The 25,078-nt window shown below is 40.3% G+C and overlaps 1 protein-coding gene across 1 annotated transcript; it reads left to right on the top strand.

Annotated features, from left to right (window-relative positions):
• Positions 1–553: 553 nt before the first annotated feature.
• LOC118832110 (C-terminal-binding protein 1-like) lies at positions 554–2,102 on the top strand. Its single transcript, XM_036739545.1, has one exon. The coding sequence runs from the start codon at positions 840–842 to the stop codon at positions 2,100–2,102; it is 1,263 nt and encodes a 420-aa protein (XP_036595440.1). The 5' UTR covers positions 554–839.
• The last annotated feature ends 22,976 nt before the right edge of the window (positions 2,103–25,078 follow it).

Genomic DNA, 25,078 nt, shown 5'->3' with positions numbered 1-25,078 from the left:
GGGAAAAATCCAGCACCCTGAACTTCAGAGCAAATACAAACAAATTACAAACATCAACAGACCTTGTCTGATTCAAATCTTGATGCATAATTACCAGGATTTAATAAAGTCCCAACATCTGGGTTTATAAGATGGAAAGCTCTTAACTACAGCTGCCCAGAGTCTCCACATCAACACACCTCCAAGAGTGAGAACCCCAAGGGAGAATACTAACCTCTTGGTTTACATATCTTGTTCAGGGTCAAAGGGGAGTAACACATGCGACTCACCCATGTGACCTAAAAGCATCACAAAAATGCGACTTAAACCCACATGGTCTAAAAGCCTCTGATGTCACAAACCTGTCACTCAAACCCATGTAAACTAGGCTTTCACTTGAGGCAAGGAGGTCATCAAGGACTCCTAATTTAATCAAGGAAACAAAGGCCAAACTCTTCAAGGGCACTTGATTGAATAAGTGCTAAAAGCCCTTCTTAATTACCAATACAGGGATGTGTTTGAAAATGAAGGGGATGTGGGGAGAAGCGGTGCGGCTGCTGCCATCTGCGGACCAGCGGGAGCCTCACTCCCCCAACTTCTCCCTCCGCGCCCCCGGACCTGCCTTTCAATGGGAAGTTCGCATTTGCTCAACAAGGGCTTGCCTCTCGTAAAAATTTGAACACGATCCAGGCTTCAGTGGTTGCAGTGGATAAGAAGTTTAAAAGCTTTGGTTCAAGAAAATTTAAAGACATGGAAGTAAGGATCCAGTGACAGGACGCTATTCTCCCTGGGAATTCTGAAGACTATAAAGCGTTGAAAAATCGAATTCATGATCCTGGAACTCGAGCTCATATTAAGAAATGTCAGGCATTCGACCTCCAATCATGAATGGGCCCATGCACCCACGTCCATTGGTAGCATTACTGGATGGCCGAGATTGTACAGTAGAAATGCCCATTCTGAAAGATGTAGCTACAGTGGCATTTTGTGATGCACAGTCCACACAAGAAATTCATGAAAAGGTACTAAATGAAGCAGTGGGTGCCTTGATGTATCACACTATCACTTTAACACGAGAAGATCTGGAGAAATTCAAAGCTCTTCGAATAATTGTCCGAATTGGCCGTGGTTTTGATAACATCGACATCAAGTCTGCTGGGGATTTAGGAATTGCGGTATGCAATGTGCCAGCTGCATCAGTAGAAGAGACTGCGGATTCTACTATGTGCCACATCCTGAACCTATATAGACGAACTACCTGGCTCCATCAGGCGTTGGGAGAAGGCACAAGAGTCCAAAGTGTGGAACAGATCCGGGAAGTTGCTTCTGGAGCTGCCAGGATTCGAGGGGAGACCTTGGGCATTATTGGATTAGGTCGTGTTGGACAGGCGGTTGCACTGCGTGCCAAAGCCTTTGGCTTCAATGTCATTTTCTATGACCCATACCTGTCTGATGGCATTGAACGTGCTCTGGGGCTCCAGAGGGTGAGCGCTTTACAGGACCTCCTCTTTCACAGTGACTGTGTGACCCTCCACTGCAGCTTGAATGAACACAATCATCATCTGATTAATGACTTCACCATTAAGCAGATGAGACAAGGGGCTTTCCTGGTGAACACAGCACGAGGTGGGTTGGTAGACGAAAAAGCACTGGCACAGGCCCTGAAGGAAGGAAGGATACGAGGGGCAGCCTTAGATGTACATGAGTCAGAACCATTCAGCTTTAGCCAGGGTCCCCTAAAGGACGCACCAAATCTGATCTGCACTCCCCATGCAGCATGGTACAGTGAGCAGGCGTCCATTGAGGTGCGAGAAGAGGCAGCACGGGAGATCCGGAGAGCCATCACAGGTCGTGTTCCAGACAGCCTGAAAAATTGTGTTAATAAAGATCATTTGACTGCAGCTACACATTGGGCAAGTATGGACCCAGCAGTAGTTCATCCAGAGCTTAATGGTGCTGCATATAGCAGGTACCCTCCAGGCGTGGTGAGCGTGGCTCCAGCTGGCATCCCTGCAGCAGTAGAAGGAATAGTCCCCAGCGCCATGTCCTTATCCCATGGGCTCCCCACTGTGGCCCATCCTCCCCATGCTCCTTCCCCTGGCCAAACCGTCAAACCCAAGTGACCAATTGTAGCCTAAGAAAATAGCATTCCCAACATTGGAGCTTTCAACTTTGAAGATGATGTGGAAAAAAATCTGGATTTTTGAATAGAGCAAAACCATGAACTTACAGGAGACCATAATTGTTTTAGAAACTGGTCCAATATACAGATATAAAAGGCAAAAGGTGTGGGAGGTGAAAAGAAGATTTGGAAAACTTTTTTTCCTCCATATAAATTGTAGTTTGTCCCCCGTCCAGTGGACTGATTCACTGTTTCTGTGTCCTATGGGTTCTTTGTTAAGCAAGAGAAGTTAGTAGTTAATTATATCATGAATGTACTTGTCTGTGTACAGTTTTTAGAACATTAAAAAGGATTTGTTTGCTTAGCTGTCAACAAAAAAGAAAGCAAAAAGGAGGCATTCAAAAAACCAATTTTGAGATGATTTTTTTTTATATGTTAAAACATGCCCCAAGATGAGGCAGTTGGCAAACTTCTCAGGACAATGAATTTTTCCCATTTTTCTTTCTACGCCACACAGTGCATTGTTTTTTCTACCTGCTTGTCTTATTTTTTAGACTAATTTAGTAAACAAAAGAAAAACCATTTCTTCTGATTTGGGCATGAATTTCCCTTCTTTCCAAATGAAGATAACATTGCAAAAAGATTTTGAGGAAGACAGAGGTTTTGTATAAATGAGCATTGTGCTTTTGGTCACCAGTTAAAGTATATATTATTGGTGGTTTGCAAAAAGGCACTAGACTGCTGAAGGGTAGCAGCATTTCATCGCCTACGTTGATTCCTTCCTGGTAATGTGGTAGGCTAGCAATATTTTTGGTTAAAATCATGTTTGTGACTGTAACCATTTGTATGAATTATTTTAAAGAAATAAAAATCCCAGACAAATAAAAAAAAAAAGAAAATGAAGGGGATGTGAAAACAAAAGATATCACAATTTAAAAAAATTGGGTCCTTCTTTCCAGGGCTGACCTCATAGGTAGATAGAGTTGGCTGTTGACTACATGTTGATTTGAGAAACACTGGACAGCAGCATCTTCTGTCCCCAAATCTCTTTTATTATGGATCTGATATGGTACTTAAAATTCAAAGAACCCTAGAATATTAGAACTGAAAGGGATCTCAAGGGACCTGCAAAGGTCATATGATTCCTATCCTCATGAAACATACATCCAAATGAGGGGGAGCTATTAATGAGATCAACGTGTCACCCTGAATCCCCTGAAAGAGGGGAAAAACCAAGCGAACTACTTCAGCTTACTTTTTAATATCTCTAAACATTAATAAACAAAACCCCAAACTCTGACAATTAAACTAGGCTTTAAAAAGCAATTAAACAAGGTCAATCCAATTTATTAGAAATTATGCAAGTAAAATTATCTAGTAGTATGGCAGTTAAAAATAATAAAACGTGTTAGAAACTTGAATTGGACAATAACATATGAGACAACACAACCTATGGACAGCTAAGTGGTACAGTAGATAGGTTGCTGTACCTACAGTCAAAAAAGACTTGAGTTCAAATCTCACCTTAGATACTTATTAGCTGTGTGACTCAGAGCAAGTCACTCTGTCTCTGTCAGCCTCAGTTTCCTCATCTGTAAAATGGAGATAATAATGGCACCTTACCTTCTCAGGTTGTTGTATCAAATGAGATAATATTAGTAAAGTGCCATGCAAACCTTAAAGTGCTTATATGAATGCTTGCTATTATTATTACTATGATTATGTAAATCAGGTGAATCCTGCCTTATATTCATAATGCTACAAATACCATATTCTCCTCCTTTTCCCAAGACTGCAAAGCATAAATTAAGCTGTGTTACATGTCTATTCCAGAAGGTAAGTGCAGTTTCTTTAAAGACGGTTTTGGCAAAATCTCTAAAAAGCATAAGGATGTTATTTCATAGCACTAGAATTGAACCAATGTTACATGGGATTTGGGAGCCAAAATTTCTTGGGTGGAGAAGCCAAATCAACCATATCAACCATAATTTAAGAATGAAATGTGATTCTCTCCAAGACCTTATTAGATAGATTCTTCTCAAATGTTTCATTAAGATGAAGAGATGGTAAAGTTGGACTAATCCAAAGAGAAGGCATGTTTTGGGATTATGTACAGGAATCTATGGGTCACACACAGGTTCATCTGTAAGGGCTCACTGTCCCCAGCTGCTTCTCTGCTATTGCTTCAAATTCCTGAGATATTTTAAACATGAGATTTGGTATATTCTCATTCAGCATTTTAGCCTAGGTTTGGTCTACTTCAGGCAAAAAAGCATTGCAGAAAGTAGGACTTTAGGTGGGACTTGAAGAAATCCAGGAAAATAAGAAGCAGAGATGAGGAGGGAAAGAGAGGAGACACTGGGGACAGCTAGTAAAATTCAGAGAGCAGGATAGAGTTTCTTGTTCGAGGAACAGCTAGGAGGCCAATGTCTCTGGGTCATGGGGCACGTGGGAGCAAGTGAAGCATGGGAAGAAACAGCTCCCCAATGTAGTTGCGATCTCAATGTGGAAGTAAAGAGAGAGGGACCCTGTATCTTTTCTCTCCTGTTATGAATGGTTACATCTTTAAAGGAGCCTCCATTTTAGTAAAAGACTGTAAAAAAGTATGTATATGTGTGCATGTATATGTATGCATGTGTATATATGTATACTGATACATATGTATTTACATACATCACATATACATATATTTGTAGGAAATTAGCTGATAGAGGACAACCTTTAACCAACTGATAATCCTTACCATAGCTTCTGATAATGAAAGCTTCTGAACTGTACTTCAAATTTGTAAATGACTCTCAGGTCACACAGGTAGTAGTAAGCAGCAGGATCAAGATTCAAACCCAGTTCATCTGACTCCAGATCTAGCCCTCTTTTCACTCATCCTGCCTCTCTGATTCCAAATGCAGTGCAATATTTATCTTAAGTACTCTCCTACTACTCCTGCCTTCCCATCATTTTTATTGCCATCTTTGCCTAACCCATGTACCTGGCACTCTGCCCACTATAATGTTCCCTTCAGGCCTGTCATCCCTGGATGACCATTGATCCCTGTTCCAAAGTTATCCCTCTCCATCCCAATAAATATGCTCGTCCCTCAATTTCCATCTAGATGTCATATAATGAAAGGGATCTGTCCATCTACCCTCATCTTAACAATGAGGAAACTTAAATTCAGGGAGTTTAAGTGCTTTGTTTCAGGATGTGCTGCTAGTTGATGCTAGCATGGAGAGAATTCAGGTCTTCTGATTGCCAGTTCACTGTTTTCTTTGCTGTCTTAGGACATTTAAGGTCCTTTACAGACAGGTTCTGGCCGGCTTTTCCATACATTATTATTATTGGGCATTGCTCCCTTTCATGTACTTTATGCTCCTATCAAACTGACCTTCTTATGATCTCTACTGAATGATATTCTATCTCCCATCCCAGGGGTGGGGAACCTGTTGCCTTGAGGCCACATATGGCCCTCCAGGTGCTCAAGTGTGGCCCTTTGACTGAATCCCCTTAACAGGATTTGTTCTGTAAGAATTGGACTCAGTCAAAAGCCTATAACCAAGGACCTAGAAGGACACATGGGGCCATGAGGCTGCAGGTTCCCCACCTCTGTCTCATCCCTATGCCTTGGCACTGGCTTTCCTCTATACCTGGCATGTCCTCATCTTTCCTCTTAGAATCATAACCTCCTTCATAGCCTAGTTCCAGTGCCCACTTCCCACATGAAACCTTTCCTCGTGCCTCCAGTTCCTAATGCTGCCTGAATACCAACTTACCTTGGATTTACTTTGCATATACTTTTTATCTCCTTATTAGGTATACATGTTGTTTTCCCCTTAGAATAGAAGCTCCTTGAGGGCAGAAGTATTTTCATGTTTTATCCTTGCATCCTTAGCATCTTGAATAGCACCTAGCATAGACAAGGATCGTAGGATCATAAATTAAGAGCTAGAAAAGACTTTAGAGGCCAGATGGTCGAGCTCTCTCATTTTATAGATGAAGAAACTGAGGTTCAGAGAGGATAAGTAATGTGCCTAAAGTCACTCAGGTAAGTGGGTACTAATAAATACTTGATTGGTGAAAATAATTAGTGAAATAATTGGATCAATGGTTTTAATGACCTGGAGATACTTGCTAGATCAGCCCTAAATCAAATTAATCATAAAATTTTAGGTATTGTGGCAGGTGGGTGAGGGAGGTGGTAGATGTTTTTGGAGGGGAGAGGAGGAACTGTCCAAGTACTCCTAACCTCACCACTTACTTTATCAATTCATACAAACTTTATTCCCCACATGCCAGTAAATTTCTCATTAGAAAATGCTGCTAGACAATTGCATCTTCATCATTGCTCTCTCACCTCAATCACTGCGTTTTCTGGTTATAATTCTGTATTTTTTCTTTTTGAAGTTTTTATTCTATAAATGCTCAGCGTACCACAGCGCAGTATTGAGTTTCCTGTTGTCTTGATCTTACAGTGGAAGACTATAGAAAAAAATTTTAAAAGGTCATTATGCATCATAATGAGTCTTTAAAAAAGAAAATTGCCTAAATGCGTTACTATTAACTGAAAGGAAAAAAAGTTCCAAATGGAGAAACCATTCTCTAGAGATGGCATGCTGACCCTGTTATTGTGTTTAAAACTGTGTTTAAAATGTTCTTAATAGATTTCAAAATTCTCTTATGCATATTTATTATTTTTCTTTTCTCTCCTTAGAAAAGAATTGGAGGAGTTATTGATAACTGGATAGAAAGAGTCTGTTTTGTTTTCTCACTGATCTACTGATGAATAACTCTTCTGTATGCAGTCTATTTAACCCTGCCTTATTATTGAATTAGCCCTCAGCTGGTTTCCAGATCCCCTGAAGCAACAGAGACTCCTAGGTTCTAAGCCTTTTCTTTACTCTTAGGAAGAGAGACTAGAAGTTCATAGGTTTTAGATGGGGGAGGCATGTGACCACCAAAATGAACTTCTGTTTATCTGAAAAGAATCTCGGCTTTAAATTGACGACAAAATCAGCATGAGAGAGAAAGGGTAAGAAAGCAAATGCCATCTGTTGGTTGTCCTTTGTTCTCAAAGAGGACCATGACATCAGGAAGGTGATGTTCTGACTTGCAAATGAATTGGATTTGAGTGAAGGAGGGCTTATGCTGTATTGAAAGGCATAGCATTCAGGAAAAAGGAGGCATTTTGCCTCGCTCTTCTATGCCCTGGTCAGAATATATCTGGAATACTATGTACAATTCTATGTACCATATTTCGGGAAAGGCATCAGTAAATAGGAAGCGTTCAGAGAAGGGCAAACAGGATGGTGAAGGAAAGAACTGGGTATATTTAATCTGGAGATTAAGAGATTTAAGAGGGACACAAATAGATGTCTTCAGATATTTGAAAGGCTGACATGTGGAAGAAAGATTAAATTTATTCTTTTTGGCTCTGAAGGTCAAAACTAGGCGTAATGAGAGTAGAAGTCTTAGAGATGCAGACGTAGGCTTGATGTAAGAGAAAACTATAATAATTGGAGTTATTCCCTAGTGGCATGGGTTGCCTCTGGATGTAGCAGATTCCTCATCAAAGAAAGTCTTGAAGTCAAGCTGGATGCACCTTTTTCGTGTTTGTTGTAATGGAATTTCTTTTTCAGCAATGGGTTAGACTAGATGGCTGCCCCTGAGATCTCTTGCTACTTGGAAATTCTGTGGTCAGCATTCTCATCAATATGACTACTTCTTCCATCCAACAGTGCAGATTGCAACCCACCCATGTCCTCACTTCCTGGGTAACTCTGAACCACATCCTCCTATAAATCCTACACAGAGATTACACCCAATATATCTTTATCTAGTTTCTGAATTAGGATTATTTCATTCATCTTTTTCTTCTTTAAAGACAGTATTTTGTCTCTTCACTTATTTCTGCTTTATCTACTTTAAGGCAAATACTCCCACAGGCTCAGTTTCCCTCACCTTCAAGTTGTCTCCCCCATCCCATTTGACACCCATTTCCTTAGTTTGGAGGCTAATTATTAATTTCTTTTTTCTTCCTTCCTTTATCTAGTTATCTAATTCTTCCCCTCTTCCCTCCTCTCAGTTAATTTGTTAATTAAATTCTCTTTCCTTTCTTTCCCTTCAATTTCTTTTGTTTGCGAGTTTTTCCCCTTTTCTTTGTATTTTCTAAAACACATTTCTTTACTCTGTTCTTTTCATTAATGCTCTTCATTTTCTGACTGTTCTAAATTATTATTATTTGATTCATGGCGTTTCTACTTACTTCTGCTATAGTTTCTGTCTTTATCATGGAATTAAAGTTTCTATTTTGAGTTCCCTCTTCTAAACAATTTGTATATTAATGCTTTGTAGATCTTGCCCCCTTCTCTCTCTCTGTCTCTCTCAGTGCCTCACATTTAGAAATATCAATACCTGCAGGAGATAGGGCAGAGAGAAGAATTGCTCTCTGATGGAAAATCTTCTGTATCCCCAATCATGCGGTCTATTTCTACCCTCTGCCCTACCAATGCTCTCTATCTTTTTCATTTGCCATTAAATCTCCTTAGTGACTCCATGGCTTCCCATTCTTCTGGATGCTGGTTGTCCCCAGGAGCGCTGATTCCCCCTCTCCTGAGGTAGGATGCTGGTCATGGATTTACAACACTCTTTTTGAAGTAGGGTTCTCTTGGAGTACCAAATGCCTTCAGATTATGCCAATTTCCAGGTCCTCCATATCCCATTACAGAATATATGTCTCCCCACTCCTACCATGATAGTGGTCTTCGGTAGGATACTTAACGTCATTAATTTGAGATTACTCATTTTCTTTTCCCATGCTACAATTCTTTCCTTCATCACTTCCCCCATTTTCCTGTAGCCCCTCTTCTTCTGGAGAGTCTACATAAGTTATTTTCTCTTTATTGTTTACCATTGACTTAATTAGGGTATATCACCTATTCTTGTCTATTTCCTACCTCTCCTTTCCCCTTTTATACCTCCCCCCTTCTGCAGTTTAGTTTCAAAAAACCCCAATAAACCCCCAAAAAACCATTGATTCACCCACGGTGGGGTGTTGTTGTTGTGGGGTTTAGTTAACGATGTTTCAGGCCTGTTTCTCTCCCATCACTTCTCCTATTCAACTTTTCTTTCATCTTTATTTCCTTACGTATGTGTAGAAAGAAATCTCTTAATGCTCCTTCTGTTATTTTGTTGTTTTTGTAGGCATTTTTCCCTTTCTAGTTTCTTTCCTTTTTAATAGTCTCTATAAATGGGGCAATTTGCTTTGTTACTTGTTTTCTTAGTAGCTTTATTTACCTTTCTTGCGTTTCTGTTCTCTCATGCCTGCAAATTGAATAACTTGCTCATGGCTTTTTGTTTTTGTGGGAATGCTTCACATGCCTCTTTTTATTGAATTTTGATCTTTTTGTCATTGTTAGGCTCACGTTTGCAAGGAATATCACTTTGGGTTTCATTTTGAGCCCCTTTGCTTTTAAAAATAGATTATTTCATTCCCTTCTGCAGTTTCTAGGAGGTATAGAATACTTTTGTATTATTTAATTTTCTTATAATTTTGAGGGTCGTTTTCCTTGTTGCTTGCTGAATTTATTGTTTGTCATTAGAATTGTTAAATTTAATCAATATACGTCTTAGAGTGGATTCCGTAAGTTTTTTTCCCTGGAGTTGATTTGTGGATTTCAGTTAGTATTTTGCTATATTCAGAAGTGCTGGACAGTTTTCCTTTGTTTTATTTCTTGCATTATGTTGTTCAGGTTTTTTGATTTTTCATGTTCTTCTGGGAGACCTGTGATCCTTAAGTTGTCTCTATATATCCTGTCTTTGAGATTAATATATTTTGCTTGTATTCAGATTGTGTGTTCTTTGACCATTATTGTTTTTTTTGGTTCTCTTCTTCCTTTATTTCTGTATATTTATATTCCCAATCTCTTTTTTCTCTTTTGTTTCTTTGAAGATGCCACCTTGGATTCAAGTTTTTTTCTCTTCCACCAATTATTTCTACTTCATGGGTCATGAATTCTTCTTTCATGATTCTTATCTCTCTTTTGAACCATTTGGGGACATTCTACAGTCATTCCATGATGCCTTGGGAATCCATAAGGTTCTCTGCCTCATCTGGCATTGGTATTTCCTTTATCATGGAATATTTATTTATAGATGTGTGGACCAATTTAGATGTATTGTGGCCATCTTCACTTCTGTTTAAGTATCTTTCCTGTTGATTTATATGCTTGTTCTTAAAGCTTTTAACTGAGTTTTCTTTCTCCTGAGATATTTGGTAAATTGAGGGGTATTTTGTTTTGCTCTTATACCCCTATCATTCATTTTCTGACTCTTTCTGCTTTGATGGAAAATCCTATGAGAGCTGAATTTCAAAGGTATCTCAGCCTCCTCTTGTGCTGAGGAATTCAATTTCCATCAACCTCAGTCTTTGACCCAAGTGATATTTTGGGGGACAGGACTGGCTCCAACTGGATACCATTCTACTTTCCTTCCAGGATGGTGCAGCTCCCCTCGCACTTTGGTGCCTTTCCCAAGTTCCCTCTGTTCTTTATTTCTCTGGCTAACCACTGGTGCAGCATACTCTAGAGCCAGGCAGAGCATGCTTACACTTTCCTATACCTTTCCTTCTTTGCACAATGAGATGGCCAAGGTTGAGCTTTGTTGCTTGTTGCCAAAGAATGGTGGGATACAGGCAACTCTGGGGTATTCTGGCAGAGATTTCAGTAGCAACAAGAGAACTGCTAAGTGGATGCCAGAGCACATGCCAGCGAGTTGGGTTGTGCTATCCTGCCCAAGTTCGGGGACTTGTGAGGAAAGGGGTGCTGAGTGAGCATGTTAGAGATTATGGATGAGCTTTCTCTACTTTTTTTCATCAGGTTGTTACTTTGTTCAAATTCTTGGTGTCTTGGTCAGTGTAGTCAGCTACAATTACTTTACCTCTTACACATAATTCTTATTTGAGAGAATTTTGAGAGTTTGTGATGGCTGGAGAAAATGTCTATTTCTCCATCCTGTGGGTCATATTGACTATATCTAGTTTTCTTGATATTTTATGGATACCAGTGGAGCATGAGGCATATTTATTATTTATCCCTTGCTCTTTCCACATTAATCAATCAGTCAGCAAGCATTTATTAAGCACTTTCTGTGTGCCTGGCACTGGACTTACAAATACAAATGTGAGACAGTTTCTGATGTCAAGGAACTTCTGTTTGGAGAGTGGAGTTCAGTATAGTCACAGATAATTAAATATGCATTTATATGCATGCATGTACTAAATAAATACATATACACACAAACACAGTGCCTAGCACATAGGTCCTTAATAAATGCTTATTGACCTTACAGATATTATCTATTTGATCCTCACAGCAGCCTTGTGAGTTAGGTGCTATTATTAATCCCATTTTAAAGTTACGGAAACTGAAGCAGACAGAAGCCAAGTGAGTTTTCCAGGGTCACATAGCTAGTGTTTGAGGCAAAATATGAACTCGAGTCTTCCTTCTCCAGGCCTAGGGAGCTATCTACTGTGCAACCTAGCTGGCTTTTCCACATAAGAATCAGAGATGTTAGAGCCAGAAGGAATGGTAGATACTCTGTTCTCCCACTCTCAATTTAGAGATATCCAAACCCCTTACTTTACAGATGAGGAATGTAAGGCACATAGAGGTGAAATGATCTTCCCAAGGTTACATAATTAGTGAGTGGATCTAGGAACTGGAAACCAGGTCTTTTGCCTTACAGTTCGATGCTCTTTACATTATGCTGTGATGAATTGGTCTCCAGGTGTCTACCCTGGCAGAGTAAAGGGGATGCAGAATAATTCAGGCACCATTCTTTGCTGCCCTCTCTGAAATCCTAATACCAACCCCAAAGCATCTTCTTCTACTCCTCCATTATTATTTGGATTTCTGCTCAGTATTCATTGTAGAGAAAGGAAACATAGGCATTATAAGAGTTGCACAGTGGTTCACCTCTTTCATTTTACTTATATACCTTCTTTGGGACTCTAGGGAAGGCTCTTAAGCTGGCTGTGCTGTGGCATCTCTGCCTTTAAGACAGAAGAAAGAACAGTCATTTGTAATGGGCTATTTGTTACGACAATCCTTGACTTAGCACTCTATTAGTGACATTTTCTGTTTTCTGTGATGCCCATAATCAGCACTGCTATTGAAATGTACATGAGGCAAAAACCATATTGATAGAATGCTTGATTGATTGGCCTCATCTTCTGCTTGAAAAGAAAAGAACATATCTTAGTTAGAGCAAAAATGCTGAACTATATTTTTGCACATCTAAGCCACAGATGCAAAGAGTGAAGAAAATGAATGCCTCCTTTTAAGCTTCTGCCAACAGTTCACGTTGCCTAGGGAAGAGACTGTATTTGCCAAGATAGAATAATTTATAGATTCAATTTTGGAAGTAGTTGGAAACTCTGAAAGTCAAGTTAAGCCTCTACAACTTTCTCTTTCTAGTTCAGTGTATCTTACGTTATTAATGACCATCAATTAAAAGGTGAAGACCCAAAAAGACCAATGTTTCAGGAAAATTAACTAGGAACTAAAATTAGAGGCAAGGCAGTGCACCCGGGGAAGAGAAAGCTGAGTGGGGAGTTATTCCCCTTTCTCTGTAAGTGGACACTTCACCAGGGACAAACAGACTAAAAACTAAGCTAAAAATGTGATGTCTTCTCAGTTGAAAGCATAGATATTAGACCACATTAAATTAGAATTCTACAGTAGGTGTTGGACCAGGGGTTACCTGGTCCAACGCTTTCATTTTGCAGATGAGGGGAAGTAACTTGCCAAGGTCACACACAGAGCAAGTAGAAGACTTAGCATTAGAACTCAAGACTTCAAATCCAGCACTACTTCGATCGTACTTCCACACCTTGATTTTATTTTTGGAAACTCCTTAGAGATTCAGTGAAAACAGGGATACCTCTTTTAGCTCTTGGCTTTTCTCTGGCTTTGATTCCACCCATTGCCAAACTGCAGGCCTCATTCCCAGGGGGAAAAAAGCACCAAATTTGGAGTCAGAAGATATTGATTCAAATTCCAGATCTGTCATCTGATACTTCTATGACCTCGGGCAACTCATTGAATCTCTCTGTGCCTCAGTTTCCTTATTTTTCAAATGAGGGGAATTGGACTAGAGGGTCCAATGTCTCCTTTTGACCTGAAATCCTTGTTCCTAAAATCTTTTCTCCACTTGGTAGGAATAGCTCTTTGGAAGAATTAGGTTCTTAATTAAATTTGTTGCTGTTCAGTCGTTTCAGTTGTTTCCGAGTCCTCATGACCCCATTTGGGATTTTCTTGGCGGATGTACTGGAGTGGTTTACCATTTCCTTCTCCAGCTCATTTTAAAGATGAGGAAACTGAGGCAAACAGGGTTAAGTGACTTGCCCAGAGTCACACAGCTAGGAAATATCTGAGGTCACATTTGAACTCAGGTCTTCATCACTCCAGGCCGAGTGCTCTATCCAATTCACTACCTAACCTACCTGTCAGGGGAAGTAGGGAATGGGAGTAGAACCCTTCCTGCTTCCCAAAGGGATGGTCACAACCAACAATTGCAATCCATTTCAGCTATCTATCGTGTAGTCTGGCCCATTGAACCAAGCCTCAGTATTTGTATTCCCAGGGCTCAGCACAGTGCCTGGCACATAGTAGGTGCTTAATAAATACTTACTGATTGATTGATTGACCCTAGCCTCTGAACTTGTGTTGGAAAACAGTAATAGTATCATCTCTTTTCTTCTCTGTGATTCCTGTTGCATTGCTGCTCACTGTTAACTGCCAAATGCTCTGAAACTTGTACTCAGGTCCTACTCCACGCAGTTTCCTCCAGTTTATTTCCTCTCCCCCCATGTATCTTTGCATAAGCCTTCCATTAGACTCTCTCAGAGCAGGGAGAAAACTCAGCCTGTCCCTTTAAGACACAACCCCTCTTTTGTTCATAGCAGGCTTTATCTTCTTTCTGTCTTTTTGCTTGGCAGGGAAGTGGTAACAAAGGGAATACCCAGGCTACAGGGAACTCTCCCTTGCCCTTAGACACAGCAGGTTTCTTGAAGGAAAACCTCGATCTCTGCAACGGGTCATAGGACTAGACATTGCTCATATTTCTGGAATCCTTTAACCTTTTTGAAGGAGTTAAGATTTTGCCAGTCAGTTTATTCTGTCCTCAGGCTATGTGTAGGAGCCCTATAGGCAGGTAGCCAGAGACAGAATAGCTGGTAAGAGCTAGGAAGATACACTGTATTCCACCCTCCCCTCTCCTGAAAGAGCATGGGGGAAAAAAAGCACCCCTTTACATACTCTGTGTTCTAGTCAAACTGGTGTACTACCTGTTCTTGACCTTGTCATGGCATTTCTCTCCTTCACGTCTTTGCACAGACAAAGGTTCCTATGCCTGGAACAGGTTCTTTTCCCCTCTCTCTGATAGAATCCTTAGCTAACTTCAAGGCTCCACTTAGTATGGGAAGGAAGCCTTTTCTGCTGTCCCCAGCAGTAGTTAGCTTTTTCTTCTATCTTGTTAAAGTTAACTGCATATCTACTGTATCTCCTAGTAGAAGAACTAACAATAATAATAATAAACAGCATTTATAAACAGTACCTTAATGTTTGTAGAACACTTGATATATTACCTCATTGGAGTCTTGCAACAACCATGTGAAATAGGTGCTATCATTGTCCCCATTTTACAGAGAAGGAAACTAAAACTTGGCAAGGTTAAGTGACTTACTCAGAGTCATATAACTAGGAAGTGTCTGGGACAAGATTCAAACTCAGGTCTTCTTGGTTTATCTCTTAACTGCAGTACATGAATGTTCCTTGAGCGTAGGGATCTTTTTCTCCCCTTAGCTCTTCTCTCCTCCCTCCCCTTTCAGCCTTTCCTTTGCCTGTCCAGTCTGTTCTCATTTTTGTATCCTAATACATTGTATCCTTTTCTGTTTTGAGGCAATCAGGGGTAAGTGACTTGCCCAGGGTCATACAACTAGTAAGTGTCAGAGGTCAACTTTGAACTCAGGTCCTCTTGACTCCAGGGCCAGTGCTCTATCCACTGTGCCACCTAGTTGATCCATACTCTATCCTTTTCCCTTAGTCCATTGCTTTCGACATAAGTCATTAATAAATTTCTTTTTAGTAAATGGAATTCGCCTGTAGAACTCAGAGATAACATGTAGCTATTGTCTTCTTCCATAGAAGGCAAGTTCTCAGAAGGCAAGGACTGTTTTGTTTTTGTTTTTATACTTCTAAGCACCTAGCACAGTCCCCAGCACACAGTAGGAACTTAATAAATGTTTGATTCATTAATTAATGTTTGAGTCATTGATTGCCTCCAAGCTGCAGTCTCAGGAGCTAAAAAGTCTCCAGGTTCTTAGGTGGTTCCCGTAGGATTCCTCTCAACCTCTCTTGGGGAGTAGACCTGAGTCTTCCTCTTTCCTTCAGGGAACCATAGAACCCCTGGAGGAAAGGAGGGGAGAGGAAGAGACTGTTCTCAAGAAGATTGGTTCTTTTTGAGAAAGTAGGTTCCTTTAAGGCTGTAAGAGACAGCATGCCCATAGGTGAGGTTAGTCAGAAAGCCCTGAGCTGCCCATTGTTAGGTTTGTCACTCATTTCATCAAGAATTTCTGGTGCCTAGCAGAGTGCCTGCCATGGAGCAGGTACATAATAAATGTTTGTTCATTGTTGATTTATTAAACAGTAGCTACGTAGCTCCCCTCTGGGCTATTCTCCTAAATTTCAGTGGCACTCATTCCCAGAAGTTGGTTACCACTGGTGAGTCGGTGTGTGTGTGTGTTTGGGGGGGGGCAACAGGGGGAACCTAGTAGCCTGGGATAGGCAACCTTATTTATTATATTCCTTCCTCTCTCGGGCATGTTGGCTGTTCAGGCTGGAGTAGCCACTCCCTTCCCAGCTAATGTTCATTCCTGCCCCTGAAGTCATTAAGCAAATGAATCATGATTCTGAGTTTGACAAAGTTCTGAGATAGTGGGCAGGGAGCTGGTGGCCGGAGAAATCCATTAAGCTGTCGCTTTTGATAAATGACTGTTTATATGTAGTATTACCTCAGGTGTTCCATCCTGTTAATGTGGCTGCACCCAGGGAGGGGACGGTCCAAGGAGTGGTTAGTGCTTAGGATATGCTCAATATTAATACCACAGCTCATGCCTCCCCCTGCTCCTAATACCTTTTTCCAAGGAAACACTTTCTTTAAGATTCTTTTCAAATGCCCTTTAGGAAATTCCCCAAGTGTCCATGTTGTTTTTTTCTCTACCTGGCTCAGACTACCACCTCTTCATGCTCCACTTCCTCACTGTGCATCAGTCTCAAAGCCTCCTTCTTTGGGCCTTCAGAGCTATGCATTCTGGGTCTCAGTCTTTGTCATGACCCTGTGAGCTCACCCTTTCCCCTTCCCACTCTCTTCCCTCCCTACTCCCCCCTCCACCCAGGCACAGCTGTAAGATTCTCCCTTCTCTCAGGATCTGGGCACCTGTATCCAATAACAAACATGGTATATTGAAAGGCACCATGCTGCAGTGGATAGGGCATGGGACTTGTAGTAAGGAAGTCCTGGGTTCAAACGTTGCTTTAGATGCTTACTAGCTGTGTGACGCTAGGTAAGTCGCTTAACTCCTCTACCTGATTTTCCTTATTTGTGAAATGAGGCACTGGGGTTTGATGGTCTCTAAGGTCCCTTAAAACCTTAAATCTATGATCGTATGATTAAGTGCCTACTGTGTGCATGGTCTTATGTTAGGTGCCAGAGATACAAAGACAAAAAACAAAACAAAACAATGCCTGCTCTCAAGCAATTTATATCCTACTGAGGACACATTATGTAAATGTAGAATAATTTAGAGATAGAGTAAATGGACACTGACTCCTGGGAACATCCAGAAAGGCTCTAGAATAGGCTTTTGAACTAGTCCTTGACATAAGCTAAGGATTCTAAGAAGTAGGAAGGGAGGGTGGAGGAAATTGCACTTGTGGTACTATAAGTTTTACTCCCAACTCCAGGAGTTACTTCTAGGTCTAGGGTGCCCTGATTAAATATGTGCCTGGGAGTTTGTCAACTTTGGCCATCGGGTTCCACTTGTTTATTGTAACTCAGTGAGAGCAGATTTTTATGCAGTCATTTCTGTATTTTCCTATGAAGACCATAAGGTTGAATGAAGCTATAATACAATATGTTTGATACATGTTGGAGAATCCAGCGGTCAGGTTATTGATCTGAAATCATAGGTGTCCGGATACTCAGATAATACACTATTACTAATCCCTTTCCCTCACTCCTTTGGATGACATCAAAAGCCCTGACAATCCTAGAGAAGTCATACTCATTTTGGTTCTGGCAGAGTTTGCTGACTGTCTTGAGAACACAAACATTGCCCATTTGACTGATTCCAAAGATTTCTGAGATAGAGGAGGAGATACTGTTCTCAAGAAGACTCTTTTTGAGAAAGTGGTTCTGTTTAATGCCATAAGAGACAGCCTTTTCCTAGGTCAGGCTTCCCAGAAAGACTTCTTCCTCATTTCATCAAATATTTTTTTGTCTTTGTATCTTTAGTGCTTACAGCAGTGCCTGTCATACAGTAGGTATTTAATAAAGGTTTGTTAATTGTTGATTTATTAAATGGTAGCTAGGTGGCTCCCCTCTTGGCTATTCCCCTAAATTTCAGTGGATTCAGTCCTCTAAATGAGTTGAGTTCCTAGAAGTTGATTGCCCCACTCCCAGGTTCTAAAGTACACTGTATGTCTGTATTTGTAGTGACCTAGATCATGAACTCCAACCAGTGTGGATACCCAGTGACAGTCAGCCAGAAGACACAATTAGCTTACAGCAAAGGCATTTACTAAGATGTCATGGTAAGAGCGTCAGCTTTAAAACAGTCTTTCTACAAATTTGGAATGTACTATCCCTCTATCAGGTACGTTGCCTATAGTAAGAATAGGTACAAATGTGGAGTACAACTAATAATAAGTCATATACAGGGTGTCCCAAAAGTCTTAGTGCAGTTTTAAGCACACATACTTTTTGGCACACATATACTCATATGCATATATACACTCATGTATTTGTGTATATCTATATCTATCTATCTATCTACTGTTGACCTGAAAGTTTGGTTAAAGGAGGTAAACAAGCTAGGTGATATGTAAATTCATGATGTTTATTCCCTTAAAGCTAGCAGAGCTAGCTTACTTGTTCGTACAAGGAGCCAGAGCTTAAGATCTGACTGCCTGAACAAAAGAATGAGAAGGTTTAATTACATTTTTAGTACTGACTCAGCATGTCTGTGTTACTCAATTTTATGATCCCCATGTATGTTTAACCATGATACAAGAAAGGGACTTTTCTTAATTGAATGGGTTATAAATACAATAAGATAAGAGAGTTTACAAAGTGTCCATTAAATTACAACCAGGATCTCTGTGTTCATTAACACGCCATAACATAGTATATGGCCATAAAATATTAAGATAACAAAAAGTCACATTATTCAATATTCAGTTTCTCGGGTTAAGGGTCTCATCCTTAATGGCTATAGACAGAGGAAAAAATGCTCTTAAGTCAGCCTGATTTGGCCTTGTTGACATAGGAAGAGGTATTCTCTGAGTTTACTCAGACAACAAAGAGATTGTTAAGTTCAGACTCTTCTTCTGATTAATCAGTTCAGGCTCTTCCCCTGGTTAATCAGTTCAGGCTCTGGCCCTTATTGAAGTCACTAGATAGATATTAAATGATTATCACTATCTCTCTATCTATCTCTCTATCTATCTATCTATCTATCAATATAGACTATCAAAATAGTCAAGGTGATTCATATCTTAGGTACTCAGAGACTTGGTATCCTTTCTCTCCTAATGGAATCCTAGCACCTTTCTGTTCACAGCATCTCTGTCAGTCAGGTTGCTCAGAAGGGATCTGTTCCTTTCTATAGCTTGGCTCTCAGTTGCCAGGGCTCTGTTAAGTCCATAGCTCTCACACCTGTCAGTGGTGCCATTCCTTGCAGCTATTTGAATTCTACCTCTCTATATTTGCATTTTTCTGAAGATGGTATATCTTGACTCTGCTAGATGCAGTGTCTCACTACAAGTAGGAGACACTGTAAAACATTTCCACTGCAAAACACCATGGCCAGTGGGGGTGGTGATGGTGGTGGGGACAGGGAGAAAATCCTGCTGCCATCTGGTATGGGCTCACTCCACAAAGATGCTCAGAGTATAGTCTAGCTCCAGAACTTGGAGATTGAGCAATTTAAAACCTTTTAGGGGTAGAGTCAGTTTTCAGACAGTTAATCTCAATATGTCCCACTAGCTCCTTCCAAGAAAAACAGTTTATATTTTATAAAGGGATGACAGGGCATCAATACTTTGTTGGCAAATTAACACCTTTCCCCTTTTGTCCTTACTATTTGTAAAGTATGACAAGGTGCAGAGATACAGAGAGAGAATTGAGAATACTGCCTTCTTGGGGGAATTAGGGTGATCTAGGAAGAAAGATGAGTCAGGTGGACTTAGGCAGTTAGCCCTGTGGGGGTTTAGTCACTAGTGGGGCAAGGCGGGTTGAGGAAGGAAGCCTGGGATGGGACCCAGGGCAGAATATGAGGCTTCTTTGACTTGGAAACACATTTATACAACCACGAATCCCTGTGGACATTGTACTTGACCGATCTCAGAAAGCAATCTGTATGTAAAATGAGCTATGCTGTAAATGTCCTAAATCCCATGACATTACAGAGCTGGTTTCGTAACCTCGCCTTTCTCTTTCAGTTTCACATATCCCTAAAGGAGAGAGGTTATTAGTCTTGGAATCTGGCTCCAACTGATTTTTCCTGACTAATCTCATATTACTCCCCCTCATGCATGCTCTGAACAGCTAGCCTACTTCATGTTCACTGTGCACAAAATTTCATTTACCTCCTTCATGACATTGAACAGACAGTCCTCCATGCCTAGAATACTATCTCTTCTTACCTTCCCTTCTTAGAATCATCAGCTTCCTTAAAGGCTCAGATAAAGAATTACCACCTATAAGAGACCTTACTCATCTCCTTCAGTTGTTAATGCCCGCCCCCCAACTCCCTAAATCACCTTGTATTTACCTTGCATATCATGTATATGTATTCATAAAATCTATTTATGGGTTGTCTTCCCTCAGTAGAATGTAAACTCCTTGATGGCAGGCACCGTTTTTTTTTTTTTTTGTCTTTGAATCCTAGGTGCATAGTACAGTCTCTGGTACATCATAGATGCTTAATAATTTCATGGTGAACTGAATTACTACTGGAAGAGATAACCAGTTTAAACCAATCAACAAATGTTTGTTGGTTACCTTCCCTGTGTTAGGCTCTATGCTGGGCTATGGGAGAAGAAAGACATAAGGAAGTATAATACAAACTCTCTTCCCCAGTCTTCAAAGGTAAGCTATGCATACATAAAAAGGTAAATGTAAATAATTTATAGGGAGGAGATATAAACATGCTGAATGAGATGTAGAGATGGTAAATGCCTGGGGAGTTTAAGTGGTATAGTAGAAGGTGAGTTGGGCTTGTATTCTGTAGGGACTGAGTTAGAATCTGACGAGTAACATTGAGTTCTGAGACTGTGGACAAGCCACTCAATGTCTCTGAGTCTCAGTTTCTTCATCTGTAAAATGGACCTAATCTTAGTCCACCTGTCCAACTTCATTATACATTACTGCCTTCTGTGCATACTAAAGCCAAATCAGCTTTCTTACTGTTCCTTACACATTCCATTCCATATCCTATCTGTGTCTTTGCACCGGTTGTCTCACAGCTTGTTAGGCTCTCCCTTTTCATCTTGGTCTCTCAGAATTTTTAATTTCCTTTCGGACTCAGCTCAAGTGTCACATTTTATGTGAGTCTTTTCTTGATCCTTCCAACTTAGAGTAGCTTCCCTTCCGAATCACCTTATACGTCTCTTTTTCTATATATACTTATACACACATACACATATATGTACATATATGTGGTTAGAGTGATGGATTTGGAGTCAGGAAAACTTTAGTTTGACTCATGCCTCAGACTAGGTGTATAACTGTGAGCAAGTCACCTGACCACTGTTACTCTCAGTTTCCTCATCTGTAATATGAGAATGCTAATAGCGCCTACTTACAGGAAGGACTGTTACGAGGAATCAAATGAGATCATGTGTGTCAAGTGTTTTGAAAACCTTAAAGTGCTATCTAAATGCTAATTATCGTTATAAAATGTACATGATGTCCTCCCTGCTTTGTAAATGCTGAAATGTTATACAATGTCAGTTATTATTAAATGCTATAGGACTAGAGAAGTAAAGATCACAGAAGCAAGCAGCAAAGGCTTCCCAGAGAAGCTGTGATGGGTCTGGGTCTTGAAGGAAAACTAAGAATTAGTACAGAAAGGAAGAAGCATTATGGACAATGTCTATGTGAGCTGCTTAACCAGGGTCAAAGGCATAGGGTACCCTTTACCTTTTTGTTCCTTTGATTTGGAAAAATCCTATACAATATGCATGCACAATTCTATAACTCTGCTCTCTCTTTCATACTTAACACTTTCTCTACTGAGCCCAGCTCCCTGTCTTACAGAAGGACAGATTGCCTTCACAAATCCACATCCTCCTGATGCGTGGGTAGCAGGAGGAGGGAAGGAATCTAGAGACGTGGACTTAACTCCTTCCCACCCCGCTTCTCTTTTTCCCCAACCTTAACCCAAGGTAGAGAACAGGGAGGTCTAAGAGTGTGAAGTCTGGAGAGACAGAACGCAAATCTTCAGTCCTGTTCAGCAGCAGTTTTGGAGATTCTTAAGTTAATTTCGGCGTGTCTCCACAATAGGTATTTTTTCCCCCTCCCTGGAAATGATGGCCAGAGTCACAAGTATGTTTGTTTCTTAACTGCTTCGCTTCAAACAGCAGGTGTTTGGGTGAGTACAATGGGGATCAAAATGAACCGTATGAGCGCTGACATAGAGAACATAATTGCAGTTGAATAGGAGTAACAAGATTATGCAAAAATAATAACCATCCTAAAACCAAGGCTGGGCACACAAATCCCACAGTATGTCTCCACACTTGAGCTCTGTATGCTAATGTTTTCAACTTAGCTGCTTATTTAGATGCAGTGAATTATGCTTAATTTGGCACAAATTCCTGCTTTTCTTCTTTATTCACTTCCATGGATTCCATTTGAGGTAAGAAGTGGAATATTTTAGACTGCTGCTAATAGTGTTCTCAATGTTTTGAAGAGCATTCTGAAAGCAGAATTGACCTTGGGCAGAGTACGTGGAGGTCACAGATGTGGAAAGATTCCCAAAGTGGAAGGGTCATATTCATTCCCTTGGAGTCCAGTGTTACCTCTTATTATTTTAAGGCTGTGGTCCCTGCCCCTGTGTTGCCAGCCTCATTACAATGAAGCCTTGTCTAGAAGGGTACTTGGTGATGAACCATATGAAGTCATCTATTCTGTGCAGCTTGTAAGTTTCTGTGAGGCAGTGAGTTAGTCAATAAGCATTTATTAAGCACCTACTATGTGCCAGGTAGTGTGCTAAGCACTGGGGACGGAAAGAAAGGCAATGCAGTCTTTTGGTTAGAGACCTGACCTCTTCTGGCTCTGACACACTGTTGGCTATGTGACCCTGGTCAATTTACTTAATCTCTCAACACCCCACTTAAATTCTAAAATTGTAAATTGCAGAACAGGTGCTAATTTGCGTTGGCAGAGAAGGTTCTCCTCACTGAGAGTTCTCAAAGTAATGCAATCACAGGTCTCTTCCAAAACCAATTTCAATAGAGTAAATTAAAAACTCTTTCGCAGAGTGTTCAGTGCCCTCTATCTATCTAACTCTTCTTTACTTTTTTGGTCTTATCTTCAATTCCCTTGTACAAATGCCAACCCGCTCTACTTACTGTACTCTAAAATGGCCCTTCTCTTTTCTGTCTCCATGACTTTGCCTCGGCCATTCCAGTCACCTAATCATGATACCTCACTTTTACATATTGCTTTAAGGTTTACAGTATCCTTTCCCCATACCCCTGAGAAGTAGATAGTACAAATTACTATCATTCTCATTTTACAGATAAGAAAACAAATCAGTGCTCTGCACACTCAGGATCAGAGCCAGGATTTGAATTTAGGTCCCTTGACTCCAAGCATATTGCTTTTCATACCTCCACGATGCTGTATTCCTGCCTGTCTCAGTGCTGCTATCCATCCTTCACAGTCCAGCTACATTCTACCAACCTCTTCTGTGAAAGGTTGACTGACTATCCCAGCCCAGCCTGGGGTGATGTATCCTGCTCCTGAATTCCCAAAGCACATATCTGAACCACTCATTTGGCACTGAGAATATACTATCTTTTATATGTATAAATATTTTAATATATGTAAGTATATAGATATATGCATGTATATATGTATATGCATGTGGTATATATGTGTGCATGTATATGTGTGTATGTATATATACATACATATATACATATACACACACACACACACACACACACACACACACACACACATATATATATATATATATATATATATATATATATATATATATATATATATATATATATTATACACACGGATGTTATAAGGGTCAACATTGTATCATAGCTATGGAAAAGCCAAGAAGACCTGGGCTTATTCCTGGGTTCAAGCCCTTCCTCTGACACATACTGGCTTTGTGACCCTGGGTATGTCACTTGACCTCTTCATTTTCTAGGGAACTCTCTAAGATTCCAAGTTGCAAAGAAGATGCCCATCTGCATTGGTTGAAGGAATTACCTCACCCAGGAGTTCTCTCTACTAATGACATCACAAGTGTAGTCTCTATACCTGTAAACACATACAATATCACTATCTTACCTTATCTATTATAAAACCTACCTTTCATCAGATAGTTTATTATTTCCTGGAGGCCAGGGACTGTGCCTTACTGTATATCATCCCAAATGCTTACATTGTGTCTGGATACGTAGTAGTACTCAATAAGTTGTAATCATAGGATTTTATTCTCTGATTGCTGGAGGGTGCCTAGTGCTAGTGGATCTTACCCTGGGCAGAACTTTGAAGCAGGTAGAGTTTGACTTCAGTGCCCTTCTATCACCCTTTTTCTATGCCCTCTTCTCTTTCCATTAACTCATATAGCCACCCTCATGTAATCGATCAACTGCTTCTTAAGCTATGAAGAACTTCTGACTCATGTCTCATACCTACAGTTGGGGGGGGGGAACGACACACAAGGTTTTTACTTATCCTAGGCAAGGGTACACCCTATGTTTGAAAAATTTGCCCTCAGTTTGTTTCTGTCCACTGGAAGCTCTCAGCCTTCACTGTGATACATGATATTTGATCACAAAATATACATTATGGAGAGTAGAATTTTCTGGAATTAAAAATTCATGAATTTATTAAAATGTAGTAGTACAAAGTGCTCTACATGGTACCCTAACCCCTCTGACTTTGCTATCATGCCTGGATACCTTTGTTTCCCCTTCCCTCCCCCCCGGCCACCTCTCCCCACCCTTTTTAGCCTTCTTTTCTGCATTATTAGATTAGATTGTAAGCTCATTGAGGTGAAAGATTGTCTTCCTTTTTATTGTATTTGTATCCTCAATCTTAGCACAGTGCCTGGCACATAGTAGGCACTTAATAAATGTGTTTTGACCATGATGACAAACTATTCTTCCAAGGGAGCTGGCTTTCTTCCCTACTCTTAGTGTCAACTCTGTCTATACTATATAGACCTTTCTCTCCATCTTCTCTTCCATGGAAATAATTTATCTCATGTCCCATTCCTTCAGGCCCTTGATCTTTCTTAAGGTATTAATGACTAATAATGGCCTAATTTGCTCCCTGTATGAACCCCAACATCCAAATCTCCTCACTTGTAATAGGGGCCTTGAGTATCTGGACTCAAAGAAATAATTGGAAATTTTAAGATCACAAGGGAAGATACTTTTGAGGTTT

Source organism: Trichosurus vulpecula, chromosome 9, assembly GCF_011100635.1.
Source record: "Trichosurus vulpecula isolate mTriVul1 chromosome 9, mTriVul1.pri, whole genome shotgun sequence".
NCBI classification, from domain to species: Eukaryota; Metazoa; Chordata; class Mammalia; order Diprotodontia; family Phalangeridae; genus Trichosurus; species Trichosurus vulpecula.
This window is presented reverse-complemented; position numbering and strand designations above follow the sequence as displayed.

What these genes read in the sequence shown, in the direction of transcription:
- LOC118832110 (XM_036739545.1), top strand. Translation starts at nt 840, where the DNA reads ATGTCAGGCATTCGACCTCCAATCATGAATGGGCCCATGCACCCACGT.